The sequence below is a fragment of the Bos indicus x Bos taurus genome, chromosome 28, assembly GCF_003369695.1.
Source record: "Bos indicus x Bos taurus breed Angus x Brahman F1 hybrid chromosome 28, Bos_hybrid_MaternalHap_v2.0, whole genome shotgun sequence".
Classification (NCBI taxonomy): domain Eukaryota; kingdom Metazoa; phylum Chordata; class Mammalia; order Artiodactyla; family Bovidae; genus Bos; species Bos indicus x Bos taurus.
In genome coordinates this window covers 6,752,633-6,768,865 of record NC_040103.1, presented here as the reverse complement: position 1 = coordinate 6,768,865, position 16,233 = coordinate 6,752,633, and the positions used below count along the sequence as shown (strand labels likewise).

Below are 16,233 nucleotides of genomic sequence, written 5' to 3'. Positions count from 1 at the left end.
GTGGTTTATTACTCCTCCAGGTTCTGATCCAAAACTCACCATTCCAACACCAACCTTTATCACACCCTATTGTTTCACTTGCCCCTTTCTCCAGTCTGTGAGATTTTAAGGCAAGAATTCTGTCTCCCATAACTTATATTCTGGAACGTCCAGATGCTAGAAAAGTTTGCAAGGGACTTACCTGTGGTAAAGAATCCGCTGGCCAGTGCAGGCGACATGGGCTTAATCCTTGGTCCAGGAAGATTCAACATGCTGCAGGACAACTAAGTCCGTGCTCTAGAGCCCATGAGCTCCAACTACTGAGCCCACGCCCCTACAGCCTGTGCTCCACAAGAAGAGAAGCCATCGCAGTAAGAAGCCCGTGCACCCCAACTAGAGAGCAGCTCCCGCTCACCGCAACTAGAGAAAGCCCACACACAGCAATGAAGGCCCAGTGCAGCCAAAAATAAAATAAAATTTTAAGTTTGCAAAATGAATAAATGGAAATAAAGGTGCATTTCTGGATGCCAGGCAAAGGGCTTGATGCTGCTGCTGCTGCTGCTGCTAAGTCGCTTCAGTCGTGTCTGACTCTGTGTGACCCCATAGACGGCAGCCCACCAGGCTCCCCCGTCCCTGGGATTTTCCAGGCAAGAACACTGGAGTGGGTTGCCATTTCTTTCTCCAATGCATGAAAGTGAAAAGGGAAAGTGAAGTCGCTCAGTCGTGTCCAACTCTTTGCGACCCCACGGACTGCAGCCTACCAGGCTCCTCTGTCCATGGGATTTTCCAGGCAAGAGTACTGGAGTGGGGTGTTATTGCCTTCTCTGGGGCTTGATGCTAGATACAAATTATTTCATTTAATTCTCAAAACCATCCTGGAAAACAGTTATATTTGCCCCCGTTTTGTAGGTAAGAAAACAGAGGCTGGAAGAGATGAGTAACTTGTCAGCACTGACACTGCTGAGATAAGAGGGCAGCTCCCGGGGCAGATTTCATTCCCTCCACTTCTCCCAACAACACAGATAATACTGTGGTTGTCCCCTCCTTCCTGAGGGGCTACAATTCAATCAACATCCTTATCAACTCTCACTGAAACACTTAACAGAGTTCAACAGCTCATACACACGTGGATTCATTTTTTAACACAACTCACCTGATTTTTTCAGCCACTTAAGGCAAGGAGAAACACTCACCGCTGGAGTGATTTCTCTTAGACTAGGCACTTTGTAGAGACTCAGAACAGACTTATGAAGAACAGTGAGAAATCTCCTTGCCCAGGCCTCTTCTATGGCCAGGAAGACTAGGTTTTCCTGGAGTGAGAATTTGGATCATTAGCAAACGGTTTATAACCAACGACCGATGATCTAAGTGTCCTGGAGACAAACATGTTCTCTTAAAAAAGAATCATTCTGCATTTTAATCCTGTCTAATCTCAGAAAAATACTTACTAAATTGTTAGTGTGTATTCATATTCAGGAATAAAACTGACTCTCTGTAGATGTTAGAAAATATTATGCTTTATTCCTGCCTTCCAACTTTTTTTCCTTTAAAATCTTTTCCATCTATAATGCCATTTGCAGGAACACAGGTGGACCTAGAGATCGTAATACTAAGTGAAGTAAGTCAGAAAGAAAAAGACAAATACCATATGATATCACTTCTATGTGGAATTGAAATAGGAGAGAAATGAACTTATCTACAAAACTGAATCAGATTCACAGACACAGAGAACAGACTTCACGGTTGTGGGGGAAGGGATGGTTTAGGAGTTTAGGATTAGAAGATGCAAACTGTTATAAAAAAAATGAATATGCAAGGTCCCACTGTATAGCACAGGGAACTCAATTCAATATCCTGTAATGAGCCATAAGGGAAAAGAATATGAAACGGAATACATAAGAAATCTTTTCAATCTTTAATTTCATATGCCAAGCTCCACTGTAAAATGACCTTTTACAACCAAATTATACTTCTCTTCCAAGTGGGTCATTTTTGAATTGCTGACCTGACCTTTACTATTTTGGGAGGATCAAACAGAAGTTACTCACTATGAATTCAATTATACTATGAGCCACTGTTCCAGTTATCACTAGAAACAACATCAGCAACCTCTACTCATGCACTGGTCTGAAAGGGCAGAGTGAGTAGAAAGACTGTCCTTCTCCAAAAAACTCTCCCTCTCAACTTACAGAAACCCTTCCTAGTATTTGAAAACTAAAGGACCCTGAAAACAAGGAAAAACATGCTTTTTCCTTGTCATGAGGTGAGTTATTCAATGCCCCGCATTTTCTACCTTGGGCTACAAAACCTCCCCCCAGATAAACTGGGCTTTGCTCAGTATTCCACACGCTCTTAGTCTTGATTCAAGCAGTCAATGGCAGGCCAGGATGGACCAGAGATGTGGTGTTCATGTGGGACTAGCCTACCCTCTACTCTACAAATGACTTAAAACTACACTCATCAGAATTTTTTAAAAAATCAATGGACAAAGCAGATGTGGCATAGACAGACAGGTCTACAATGGAATATTATTCAGCCATAGAAAGGGAAAAACTGTGCTGTTTGCAGAGATGTGGATGGACCCGGAATCTGTCATACAGAGTGAAGTAAGTCAGGAAGAGAAAAACAAATAATCATGTATTAACACATATATGTGCTAGAAAAATGGTACAGAGGAACCTATTTGCAGGGCAGGAATAGAGAGGCAGACATAAAGATGGACTTTGAACTGGAAGACTGCAATGTGCATGGCCATGTGTAAAACAGAGAGCTAGGGGGAAGCTGCCATATAACAGAGGGAGCTCAGCTCTGTGTGATGACCTAGAGGGATGGGATGAGGGATGAGGTGGGAGGAAGCTCCAAGAGGGAGGGGGTGTATGTACACCCATAGCCGATTCACTTCATTGTACAGCAGAAACCAACATAACATTGTAAAGTAACCATATCCCGATTTTTAAAAATTATTTGTATTAATATTCGCATATACGAGCACCATGCACACTACACGGAGTATTAAATGCACTCAGGAGACAAGTGTACTTCATTTTAAGCAATAAACATGACCTCTCCAAAAGCTATTCCTAGAAAATTTCTTTACTAGAAAATGCTGTGAGCTCACTATTTGAAAACATCCTTTAGGGAAACAAAGGATGTGTGCAAAATAACACATCCCTGCTAAAATGTAAATAATGTATCTATTTTCCAGATGTAAGTATTTGTGGATTTCTATTTCTTGACAAGGACATACCTCAGCTGTGAACATCTTCTCCAAACTGATCTGTGTATGCTGGCATGGAGTAAATACTCTCAAAAACTGTGCTAAATAAGTGATTTCCCTGGTGGTCCAAGGGCTAAGACTCCATGTTCCCAATGCAAGGGGGCTGGGTTCGATCCTGGTTGGGGAACTAGACCCCACATGCTCAACTAAAGATCCCACATGCAGCAACAAAGATCAAAAAGTCCAAGTGCTGCAACCAAGACCTAGCACAGCCAAATTAAATGAATAAATAAAGCTTTGCTAAAGGAATAAGTGAAAATAAAGGGACATATATAGATGCTCTTTTATCTTGCATAAGAACCTCCGTCTGAGATCTCCAAGATCCACAACTTCAATCATTCTGTAACCAAATGCGGCCAGTCCCCCACAGCATCCAGGGCCTGGGGCCTCACTGTCCACTTTTAGGATGGCTCATTCCTGGTCTCTGGTCCTCCCCCTGCCCTCCACAGTCATCTCCTCCCCTCCACAGGCATCTCCTCCCCAACTGGTGTCTATCCCAGAGAATTATGAAAGGAAGAGGGAGGTAGAAGAGAGTCCAGCTGGCCATTTCTCTTCTGCTGTGGCCCTGGTGGCAGGGGAAAGGAAGTCACTAGAAAAGCTGTCCTATATTCCTATATAGAAAAATGGTATCAGTTCAGTTCAGTTCAGTTCAGTCGCTCAGTCGTGTCCGACTCTTTGCGACCCCATGAATCGCAGCACGCCAGGCCTCCCTGTCCATCACCAACTCCCGGAGTTCACTCAAACTCATGTCCATCGAGTCAGTGATGCCATCCAGCCATCTCATCCTCTGTCGTCCCCTTCTCCTCCTGCCCCCAATCCCTCCCAGCATCAGAGTCTTTGCCAATAGATGACCTTATTTCTACAACAGAAACAGAGAACAAAGGTGTGGACACAAAGGCAGTAAAGGGGGGATCAGATGAACCGGGAAACTGGCCCTGACACACATACACTATTGACACTACGTATAAAATAGACAGCTAATGCGTACCTATCGCATAGCGCGGGGACTCTACTCAGTGCTCTGCGGCGACCTAAATGGGAAGGAACTCCCCAAAGGAGGGGATATATACATACATACACATATAGCTGATTCACTTCACTGTACAATAGAAACCAATATAACACTGTAAAGCAACTACACTCCAACAACAATTTTAAAAAATGAAAAGCTATCCAAACTGTTCTGAATTCTCGAGCACTTTCTACAGGGTATCAATTTACAGTGAGTGGTTTCAGAATCACGTTAGCTGCAGAAGCAACCAGTTCTTTGCAGAAGGTGGTTTATTGTAGCCTGGCCCCTCCTGGAAACACAAGACGCAGTCTAGGAAGAAGGAAGAGAAGGCCAAGAATTGAGAAGGCAGGCCCGCTAAGTGAGCACTACTGCTCCAGGTAAGACAGTTCACTTGCAGCAGAAATTTGGAGTGAGGCTAAATGAGGACTCTTCACCTCTCCAGGAAACATCTGGCATTGTTTGGAAACACTTTTGGTTGTCACAGCTTGCGGGAGGGGTGTACTACAGGCCAGGGATGCTGCTAAACACCCTTCTATGCACAAGATGTTTCCCCCCCGGCTCCGCCTCCATAATAAAGGATTATTCAGTGACCAAGTGTCAGTAGCATTGAAGATGAGAATCCCTGGGTTAAATGAAAGTGTGCCATCAAGAATTCTGGCCCACTGTGGCAAGGCCTATATTTCAAGTAAAATAGTCATATAAAGTCAGAATTTCCATAAAAACCAAAGAAGAATTCTGCTCCATGTATATCCCTATGACTGACCCATGTGGATGTACAGCAGAAACCAACACAACACTGTAATTATCCTTCAATTAAAAATAAATAAATTAAGAAAAAAAAAGAATTCTGGTCTATCGTGGTTGCCAAGATGGATGCAGGTGAGGGAGGGATGGATTGGGAATTTGGGATTAGCAGATACAAACTATTATATATAGGATGGCTAGACAACAAGGTCCTACTATATAGCACAGGGAATTATATTCAATATCCTGTAATAAACCATAATGGAAAAGAAAATGAAAAGGGATATCTGTATAACTGAATCACTTTGTTGTACACAAGAAATGAATACATTTTTAATCAACTATACTTCAATTAAAAAAATCATGAGGGTTTGCCATAGGCATGCAAGATTATTTAACTCTATAAAATCAGTCAATACAATTGCTATATTAGAATAAACTAAAGCCACTTAAAAAAAAAAAAAGGATTCTAGTCTAGTCTATGGTTCAGAAAGCCAAAGATGGCACTCACCATGGAAGAATAAGGAAAGGATAAAGCAAATTCCAAGCTAACATAAGTGAGCATAAAGAACTAAACAATACAAAGTGTTATGATGTACATTCAAAGGTTTTCTCGCTCAGAGATCAATGTTTCAGGTCATATCCATTCCCTCGTTCAACAAACATTAACTGAGCAACTACTTTGGACCACATGCCTTCTGGGCTCTGGATACACTTACAGCTGGGAAGCCAAGGACTTCCTAAGAATGAAAGTGAAAAGTGTTAATTACTCAATTGTGTCCAATTATTTGCAACCCCATGGACTGTAGTCCACCAGGCTCTTCTGTCCATGGAATTCTCCAGGCAAGAATACTGCAGTGGGTAGCCATTCCCTTCTCCAGGGGATCTTTCCAATGCAGGGATCAAACCTGAGTCTCCTGCTTGGCAGGCAGACTCTTTACTGCCACCAGGGAAGGCACCCCTAAGAATACTGTCCAGCAGTATTTTTGTTCAGAAACAGGGAATGCGGAATTGGAGGACTGTGGCTACTGAAAAGAGGAATCCCACCCTTCCACCAGCTTATAGCTTAATCCTCAGTTAAATGTTACATACAAACCATCCCTCTCAGACCCGGGGGCCTGTAGGATTTTTTTAAAAAACAATTATTCACAAAAAGTCCCTTGTCTACAGGGAAATTCGTTCATCTCATTGACTGGGCTCAGAGTCTTGAGCAAAGATTATTCCTGCTCTGTTCCCAATTACCTCATTTATCTTCACTGCCCCGAACAAGGGCTTCCCTGATGGCTCAGTTGGTAAAGAATCCACCTGCAACGCAGGAGATCCTGGTTCGATCCCTGGGAAGGGAAGATGCTCTGGAGAAGTCCACCCACTCCAGTATTCTGGCCTGGAGAATTCCATAGACTGCATAGTGCATGGGGTAGCAAAGAGTTAGACACGACTGATGAACAAAGTCTAAAAATTAAGAGGACAACAATGAATACTTGGTCAACCCATAATATCTGCTGCTATAAAGGCAGCTTACACTCTCCACGAACCCAGACACCCTCACTGTCAACTCCCTCAGTGGGGACACAGAGAAGCCACTTCGAAAGACGAATCAAAGTGACATCATAATATCAAGGATAAGGCTTGGAACATTCCCTAACTTGCTCTTGACACCCTGAGAAGAGTATTTTGTAATCATCATCTCTTCCAGTTTGTTGAGTGTAATTATTAACCAATAAAATAACTCACTGATACCGACAGATAAACCTTTATTTTTCCTTTTTTTCCTACTTGGGTAGAAATGGAAAACAGCCAAAGGACTGACCTAAAACATGCTTGGCAACATTAATAAAACATGAGCTTCTTTAAATTTAAAACCAAAATCCAATTAATTCATCAAATTGTCAGTTGTCACCTCAAGCATTTTAGTAAAAAGGAGATCTCTTGGAATAAAGAAGAATCTTCACAGGAATAGAGGTCGGAGTAAAGTGATTTTTCTTATCACAATGATCACTGTAGCCTTATCCCCTGATTTTTACTCTTTCAATGAAGCCCCAGAGAAGGTATTTAAGAATACCACTGGTGGTACAAGAGACTCATTTTCCATATGGTCTTTTCCCTGCCTTAATTTTTAAGTGTATTTGTACCAAACACAATCAATCACTGCTGTAAGCTCCCCACTGACACCCAGAGTCATGAACCTTGGTGGAAATTTCTACAAAGCACACAGGACCAGTCATAAATAGATTTACAATGATAAATCTTACTACTTCAGGGCCTAAATAGACAATGCTAAGAAGGCTGTAATTTGTACAATTGTCTTTATTTAGACAATTCTCATTTCTTATTAAGAGAGCTGAGAACAGAAATAAGAGACAATGTCTAATAGAAATTTAGAAAGCAGAAACAGAAACTGAGAGTCCTACCCTTATCTATAAGAGAAATCGTTTCCAATGGGTTTTCTTTCTCTTATCCTATACCCAGTGTTTCTCAGCTGAAAAGAAATCTTGGTCTCTTCCTTGTGTGATCCAAAGCCCGTTTATCAGCTACAATTCTAGCATTAGCACCAGGAGATTGGAGGAGACGCAGATAACCTTTTAAAGACTGATACGGAGTTAAATGCAATCACTCTCATCCTTTAAAAACAAGTAAAGGCGTGAAACAAAACATTATAAAATTATTTGCTTCCTCCTGCACATAACTTAAAAGTTACCAGCTAACCGCCAGCATACCACTGACCTTTGGCTTGGAACCAAGGGCTTTAGGGAAAAACTAAAGGTAGACATATTTTTAGAACTCAATATGATTAATTTACAAAAGCCTGATTTTTTTTTTCCTGAAGACTGATAAAATATGTTCCAATTTCAAGGACTGAAGGATAAAACCACATCTCAGAATAATTAAGCTGTTAGTCTTGATTACAAATGGAATGAAGCAATACTCATTTCTTGGACTGACTGAGGTGGTAAATGGCTCTCTTTCTGCTTGTGGAACAACAGTGATGGAATCACCAAATTATAATTTACAGTTATAGGTTCCAGAGTTCATTGTAGCCAACTTCTCTCTTCCAAATGAGAGAAAGAAATCCCCCCAAATTAGTCCTGATCACACAGGTAATGTCTGTATAAACTGATCCCAGCATTGCCAAAGCCATCAGCTGGAGCCACTGGCAAAGAAAAGTTTCGGCTGCTCCACCTGGCACCAACCATTCATCTCTCAAGGACCAAATGCCAATCGCTAGAATGATCCATAGGCAACCTCCAAACTGAGGACAAAGGGAATGAAAGAGATCTAAAACGAAGACCCCAATAATTCCTGCATCATCAGGCCTAAGGGATCCAGGGAAGAGTTAAAATCCAGGCGTGCGAGTCTGCGGTTTCTCACTAAGCCAGCTGAGACCCAAGCCGGGACAGCTAACACTTTCGGATCCACAGAGAAGCCACACAGGACAAGAATACACTGAGTTTCCAATCTCCTGTGACACCTCAAGTGCAAGGAGATAAAGACAGAGAGATGCCTGTGGGAAGGAGACAGGGTGTTAAGAAAACGGATCAGAAATTCCTAAAGGTCCGAGAGAACCGTCTCCAGGCCTCTTCCTAAAACTTGCAAACCTGGGTCTGTGTGTGCGGACAGGACAGCAGGGAGGGGCTGGACTCGTGTCTGGGCGCGCTCCCGGAGACTGCTGAGCCAACTGCAAGGCAGATGCGCCAGCGGACCAGGAAAATGGGGCCGGGGCGGAGGCGGGGTGGGGGGGGCACCTGGAGGGTACTTGGTGGGGGGTCTTACTTTTGTAGCTCGTCGCCCAGGGCTGGTAGCCGTAGTAGCCGGTGATGCGCAGGATCCGCTCCTCGATGGACGTGAGCCCCACGGGCCCGCTGGTGAGGTCCTCCACCGAGCGCGACCATTTCAGATCCTCCTTAATCGCCTCGTCCACCACCAAGTATTTGAGCTGCCGGAGCTGGGGGCTGATGTCGGACAGTCTCCGGGGGCTGACGTCCGGTGACCTCCTCATGCCACTGAGGCCGCGGGCAGATTGGTAGGGAGGGACAGAAGGGGCGGGGGAGAATGTGGGTGAGATCCCAGGGCTAGCTGGGCGCAGCCGGGGGCCCTCTACGGGAAGGTGCGGCCCTTCCCCGCTCCACCGCCCCCACCCCCAGCTCCCTCGGCAGCCTGGGCGTCGGGTCCCGTTTCCGGAGCCGGGCACTGGGCGCTTCGGGGCAGAGCAGGTTGGGGCGAGTGGCGAGGGAGAGGATGCCCTAAACTTCCCAAACAGCTCCGCTGCGCGCGCCGCCCCCTCCCCAGCTTCAGACTGCCCGTGTCCCAGCTGCCGAAGGCCACCCCGCCGCCCGCTCGCGCACCCGCACCCGGGGCGCTACTCACATGGCGATGCCTTTGCCCCTGGGTGCGCTGCCGGGAAACTCTCGGATCCCCATAGGCAATGTCAGAGTAGGGCCGGGAGCTCCCAGACTTGAGGCTGAGGGGCCGCCGGCCCGAGCTGCCCGCGGCCGCGGCCTCTGGGAAGGTGGGCGCGAGGCCCGGCGAGGGTCCCCACACCGCCCGGGCGCGCCCGCGCCACGGTCCGCGAAAGCCTCGGCGGTGTGCGGCGCGATGCGGGCGCGGCGGCTCAGCCCGGCTCCAGCCGGTCCGCGGGGCTCGCTGCAGCCCGCCGGCCGCAGGGCAGTGCCAGCGCCGCGCCCCTTGCCTGTAGCCGCCGCCACCGCCCCGGGCACACGGCAGGCGCGGGAGCCCCCGAACCCGGAGAGCGCCGGCGGCGGTATGCGCTCTCGAGGCACCTGGGCGGACCGGAGGTGCTGGCCCGCAAACGCGGGAACCAGGCGGGGGCGCTGCTGCCCCCTTCCCGCCGCCCACGAGTGCGCGGGGCTCCGGAGCCCGCACCAGCCGCCCGCGCTCCGCCTCGCAACCTGGGGCTAGGGGCGCGCTCCTCCTCCCCTCTCTTAGGACCTATCATATCATTCTGTTCCTGGTTCAGCAGTTCAGCTCAGTTTCAATCTCTTTTTCTCTTTCCTCCTTCTAAAATAATGAGCAAAAACTACTTGGAAAGACAGAAACCTGGTTCCAAACCCACCAAAATCATGCTCAGAATGCCAAATGCATAAATGGCATTTCATAGTCAAAGCTGAGACACTAGTGACTTGATTTATTGTGCTGTGGGCATCCTTCGGTCACCCCTGGCCCTCAGAGAGCTTACATTCTCGTGCTGACCCTGCTACTAAGTCAGTTCTGTCTTCTTAGATTTCTACTTTATTTACCTTCTAATTTTTTTTTTCTTCTGTCTGCAAATCATTCTTTCTAGAACACCTAATCAGTTTTCATAATGTTATTTTTCTGTTATAAAAAAAATACATATAGGTTCATTCTGAAGAATTTAGAAAATACAGAAATAGGTAAAGAAAATTCTCAATTTTCAGCCCAAAAGGACTACTTTGAATTAAGTAGTCCACAAATTTTTCCACTCTTTTTTTTAATCAATCCAAAAACCCTTTTTCACAAAATCAGGATGGAACTGTACACACTGCTTTTGGTACTTTTTTATATTAAAATTATATTGTGTCTCAGCAAATTAAGAATAGAGAGGACTTCCTCACATTATAAAAGACATCTTCAAAAACCTACAGTTAGTATCATACCAAATGGAAAGAAACTACAAACTTCCTTAGGTTAGGAGCATGGCAAGGATGTCTCATCACTCCTCTTCAATATTCTACTGCAAGTCCTAGCTAATACTATTAGATAAGAAAAGGAAATTTAAAAGTTTGTCTATTGGGAAGAAAGAAATAAAACTACTCTTTGTTCACAGATGACATCATCACCTAGGTAGAAAACCTCAAAAAATCAACCAAAACTTGACCTGGAACAGATATGAATTATAGCAAGATTGCAGGATTCAAAGTGAATGTACAGAAGTCAATCAACTTCCCATATACAAGCAATAAACCATTGTAATTTGAAATTGAAAATGTCATACCACCTACATTGGCACACAAAAATGAAGTACTCAGGTATAAATTGGACATAATATGAGATCTATATGAGAAAAACTACAAAACTCTGAGGAAAGAAATCAGAGATGAACTAAATAAATGGAGAGAGAGTTCAGGTTCATTGGTAGAAAGATTCAGTATTTTTAGGATGTAGTTCTCTCCAACTTAACATATAGATTCAATGTAATCCCAAGCAAATCCTCAGCAAGTTATTTTGTGGCTATCAACTAAGTGCTTCAAAAGTTCATATGAAGAGGCAAAAGACCCAGAATAGACAACACAATATTGAAGAAGAACAAAGTTGGAAGGTTAACACTACAGCACTTCAAGACTTACTATAAAGCTGCAGTAAGCAATACAGTATGGTATTGAGGAAAGAATAAACAAATAGATAACTGGAATGGAATAGAGAGCCCAGAAACAGTCACACAATTATAGTGAACTGATCTTTGACAAATGAGCAAAGTCAATTCAATGGAGAAAGGATAAAAGTGAAAGTGAAAATCGCTGCGTAGTGTCTGACTCTTTGCGATCCCATGGGCTGTAGTCCATGGAATTCTCCAGGCCAGAATACTGGAGTGGGTAGCCTTTCTCTTCTCCAGGGTATCTTTCCAACCCAGGGATCAAACCCAGGTCTCCCGCATTGCCAGTGGAGTCTTTACCAGCTGAGCCACAAGAGAAGCCTGGAGAAAGGATAGTCTTTTCAATAAATGGTGTTAGAACAACCAGATAGCCACTTGAAGAAAAAAATGATCATAGGCCTAATAAAATATTAAAAATTCTAGAATATAATATAGGAGAAAATCTAGATAACTTTGGGTTTGGTGATGTCTTTTTAGATATAAGTATCCTCCATGATAGAAAAAATTGGTAAATTGGATTTCATTAAAAGTAAAAAGTTCTGCTCTTCAAAAGATACTGTCAAGATCATAAGATGATAAGCCACAGCCTTACAGAAAATATATGCAAAATAAATATTTGATAAAGAACTAGAATAAATAAGATAAATAAATAACTAGAATAAGTAAATAAGAACTCTTGAACTCAACTATAAGAAAATTAACAATCCAATTTAAAAATTGGAAAGATATCTGCACAAATATATCACCAAAGATGATATACAGACCATCAAAAACATATGAAATGATGCTCAACATCATATTCCATTAGGGGATTGCAAACTAAAACAATGAGTAAGATACCACTGCACACTTACTAGGATAGATATAATTCAAAATACTGACAACATCAAATGCTGACAAGGATGTGGAGCATCAGGAACTCTCATTGCTGGTGGAAATGCAAATAGTATGGCCACTTTGGAAGACAGTTTTGTGGTCTCACACAACTGAATATCTTCTCCCCATGTAATCCAGCACGTACAGGTTGATATTTATCTGTATTGAGTTGAAAACTTAAGTTCACACACAGACCTGCACACATGTATTTACAGAAGCTTTATTCATAATTGGAGAAGGCAATGGCAACCCACTCCAGTATTCTTGCCTGGAAAATCCCATGGATGAAGGAGCCTGGTAGGCTGCAGTCCTTGGGGTTGCTAAGAGTCAGACACGACTGAGCGACTTCACTTTGACTTTTCACTTTCATGCATTGGAGAAGGAAATGGCAACCCACTCCGGTATTCTTGCCTGGAGAATCCCAGGGATGGGGGAGCCTGGTGGGCTGCCGTCTACGGGTCGCACAGAGTTGGACACAACTGAAGCGACTTAGCAGCAGCAGCAGCAGTACTCATAATTGCCAAAATATGGAAACAAACAATATGTTCTCCAATAGGTGATGGAAAAAGAGTGGTATATTCATATACTGGAATATTATTCAGTGATAAAAACTAGTGAACTATCAAGTCATGAAAAGACATGAAGCATCCTTAAATGTGTATTGCCAAGTGAAAGAAACCAATATTAAGGGGTATATTATATATGATTCAAATTATATGACATTGTGAAAGAGACAAAGTTATGAAGACAGTAAAAAGATCATTGATTACCAGGGGTTCCTGGTGTGTGTAGGGATAAATTGGAAGAGGAGGGATGAATGAATGAACATGGGGGATTTTTAGGGCAGTGAAACTCTTTTGTATGATATTATAATGGTGGATAACTGTCATTTTACATTTGTCAAAATCCATAGATTGTATCAATACAACACCAAGAGCTAACCCTGATGTAAACCCTAATGTATCAACTTTGGTTGATAATGATATGTCAGTGTCAGTTCCCTGACTGTAGTAAGCATATCATACTAGAGCAGGATGTTAATATTGGTGGGGAGGCTGTGTGTGTATGTGGGGGTGGCAGGAATTTGGGGACTCTACTTTCTCAGAATTTTAGTGTGAACCTAAAATTGCTCTAAAGCACAGTCTATTAACTGAAAAAATTAGATTTTTCAGCTTTTCAGTGTTATAATATTCTTCTAAAAGATTATTTTTACTGGATGTATTTTAATTTTTATGACTGCTATGGTCATAAAAGCAACAAAGCCATTATAAATAAAGTAACAAGTAATATCAGGTATATAAATTTTATGTATGTAATATTAACAAGTATGTACAAGGATATTGTACACCCCCCTCTGTGTGTGGGGTGGTGGCTTAGGAATAAGGCACTTCTCTGCCTCTGTCTCTCTGTCTTTGTGTGTGTGTGTGTGTTCTTGTGTGAAGAATTTCTTCTTAGTGCCTTCTTTTGAGACATGGGACAACCTTCTTTTACCCTTGTACCTGAACTATCTCATCTTAAGCTGGTCTTGAACTGGTGTTCCTAGGGTATCCTCAGAGTTCACCTGATGTTGGAATCACTCAGGAAGGTTGTTTAAAGTGCTGATTCTGAATTACTACCTATGAGTGTAAGCATGGAACTCTCCATGTCACTGATTCCCTGGATGGACTCTAGGCACGCTAAGAACCACTCACGTAAATAAGCGAAGTTTCATAAATTCAGAATCCTCCACTTTGCTTTTATGGGCACAAGGAAAGATCTGGGCGTGGCCAGAAGAAGACAGGTATCTCTTCTCATTCAGTCACCACATTCTGGCTACTGTAACCCTTGGCAAGGTCTTTGATCTGAGCCTCCGTTCCCTCCATATAAAGAAGATAACCTTGTAATATTGTGGTGAAGATAAAATCAGTTAATAACATGTATCTAGAATAGGGCCTACCAAATGGCCAGGGCCAGACTTAAAATACATAAGCTATCATTATTAGCAATGCAGTCAAAGGTTGAAATAATTTTATTTTTGACAGTCACATCACACTGTTGACTCATGTCTAGGTTTATTGCCTAAATCATCTACATAATTTTTACATATGCAGCTGCTAAGCCACATCATTCTCCTCTTTTTTAAAAATAAATATCATGGGATTTAGAGTCAGATAAAAATGACTTAAATAGCAGCTTCACGCACCAACTAGATAACTTGTGGACCTTATTTGACTCCCTCAAGCTTCATTTTTGTATATCAACCTCAAATAGTTACTATAAAGATTAAATTCAAGTATATTAAGAGCTGAGCACAGTGTAGAGCAGACCCTGGGGTCACAGAGCGTCAGACATGACTTAGCGACTAAACTGAACTGAGCTGAAAGCCTGGGCTCAGTACTCAATAAATGGTAGCAGTAACAATTATCATCACCTCTATCACGTTGCCGCCTGCCAGATGCAGTCATTGCCATAACATTTCAGGGTATTTGGGGACAGTGATTTTGTCCGTCGCTGCAATCACTGCCCCCAACTCACCAAGTATTCTGGGCACCTCTTTTATCTCCTTACCCTTCAGCACTCTCACCTCTGTGAGCAGTCCTCTTAAAATCTCATTCGGAAGTATAGCTCACATACATACTTCAGCCTGTGTGGTGTGATACCATACATGCGCTCCCTCTTGGACATCAGGGCCAACAATCTACTCTTCCAATCAGGTGTGGTCCACCAGCATAACTGTGTAAAAGCCCCGCTATGGGCTTTCCTGTTAACCACGTGTCAATCATCACCTGAAGCTTTGCTTTATGGCACAATGACTGTCAGAAATGAGTTATTACTGGTGAAATTATTGGCTTATTTAAGGGCATAACAGACTTTCCTGGTGGCTCAGATGGTAAAGAATCTGCCCACAATGCAGGAGACCCAGGTTCAACTCTCAGGATCAGGAAGATCATCTGGAGAAGAGAGTGGTTACCCACTCCTGTATTCTTGCCTGCAGAATCCCATGGACGAAGGAGGCTGGCAGGCTACAGTCCATGAGGTCACAGAGTCGGATACTACTGAGCAACTAACACTTCACTTTCAAAGGCATGACACGTGTTGGGAATGGGCTCACATGGGGAAATGATGGGATTTAAGATACGTGGACTGGATACAATATCTCAGAGGTCACCTCCACCTTTGCATCAACTGGTTATATAGGATTTGTAAACTTTCTCCTTAGAGATGGTATCCAAGGTTTGCCATCCTTCTTCCAGCCAATGGGTACAAGGTTTTAGAGATGCCCTATGGCTTACTCTTGCCTGGAAAATTCCATGGACGCAGGAGCCTAGAAGGCTGCAGTCCATGGGGTCGCGAAGAGTCGGACACGACTGAGCGACTTCCCTTTCACTTTTCACTTTCATGCATTGGAGAAGGAAATGGCAACTCACTCCAGTGTTCTTGCCTGGAGAATCCCAGGGACGGGGGAGCCTGGTGGGCTGCCTTCTATGGGGTCACACAGAGTCGGACACGACTGAAGTGACTTAGCAGCAGCAGCAGCATGGCAATAACAAATGGCAAATATAAAGATAAAGAAATTCTACTCAAGAATATCATCCTTCTAAGACTTCCCTGGTGGTCCAGTGGCTAAGACTGTGAGCTCCTAATGCAGGGCACCCAGGTTTGATCCCCGGTCAGGAAACTAGATCCCACGTGCCACAACTATGAGTTCACATGGCACAACTAAATATCCTTCGTGCCTCAGTGAAGAGTGAAGATACCACATGCCACAGATCCAGTGCAGCCAAATAAGTAAATAAATTTAAAATAAATGAAAAGAACATCGTTCTGCCTAGAGTGAGTGTCAGGTGTGGTCAGAGCAACTAAAAAAACAAAATGCTGCAAGTTCATCTAACTTAGAGAATAGGCCTTATAAATTTTTTATATACACTTATTAATAAATATTGTTTATTTAATAGCTGTATATATGTATGGTGCCATATGGTATAAGTTACTTTTACTATAACATAATAGCTGGGT

At 43.3% G+C, this 16,233-nt stretch overlaps 1 protein-coding gene across 1 annotated transcript in view; it reads right to left on the bottom strand.

Moving 5' to 3' along the window:
• SLC35F3 (solute carrier family 35 member F3) overlaps nucleotides 1-9,531 on the bottom strand; it is a 426,467-nt gene extending 416,936 nt beyond the window's left edge. Inside the window, exons 1-2 of the mRNA XM_027530750.1 lie at nucleotides 9,378-9,531; nucleotides 8,784-9,013 (exon numbers count right to left, since the gene is read on the bottom strand). Coding sequence (XP_027386551.1) covers nucleotides 8,784-9,013; nucleotides 9,378-9,430 — 283 coding nt within the window. The 5' untranslated portion in view covers nucleotides 9,431-9,531. The remainder of the gene's footprint in view (nucleotides 1-8,783; nucleotides 9,014-9,377) is intronic.
• Nucleotides 9,532-16,233: the final 6,702 nt, after the last annotated feature.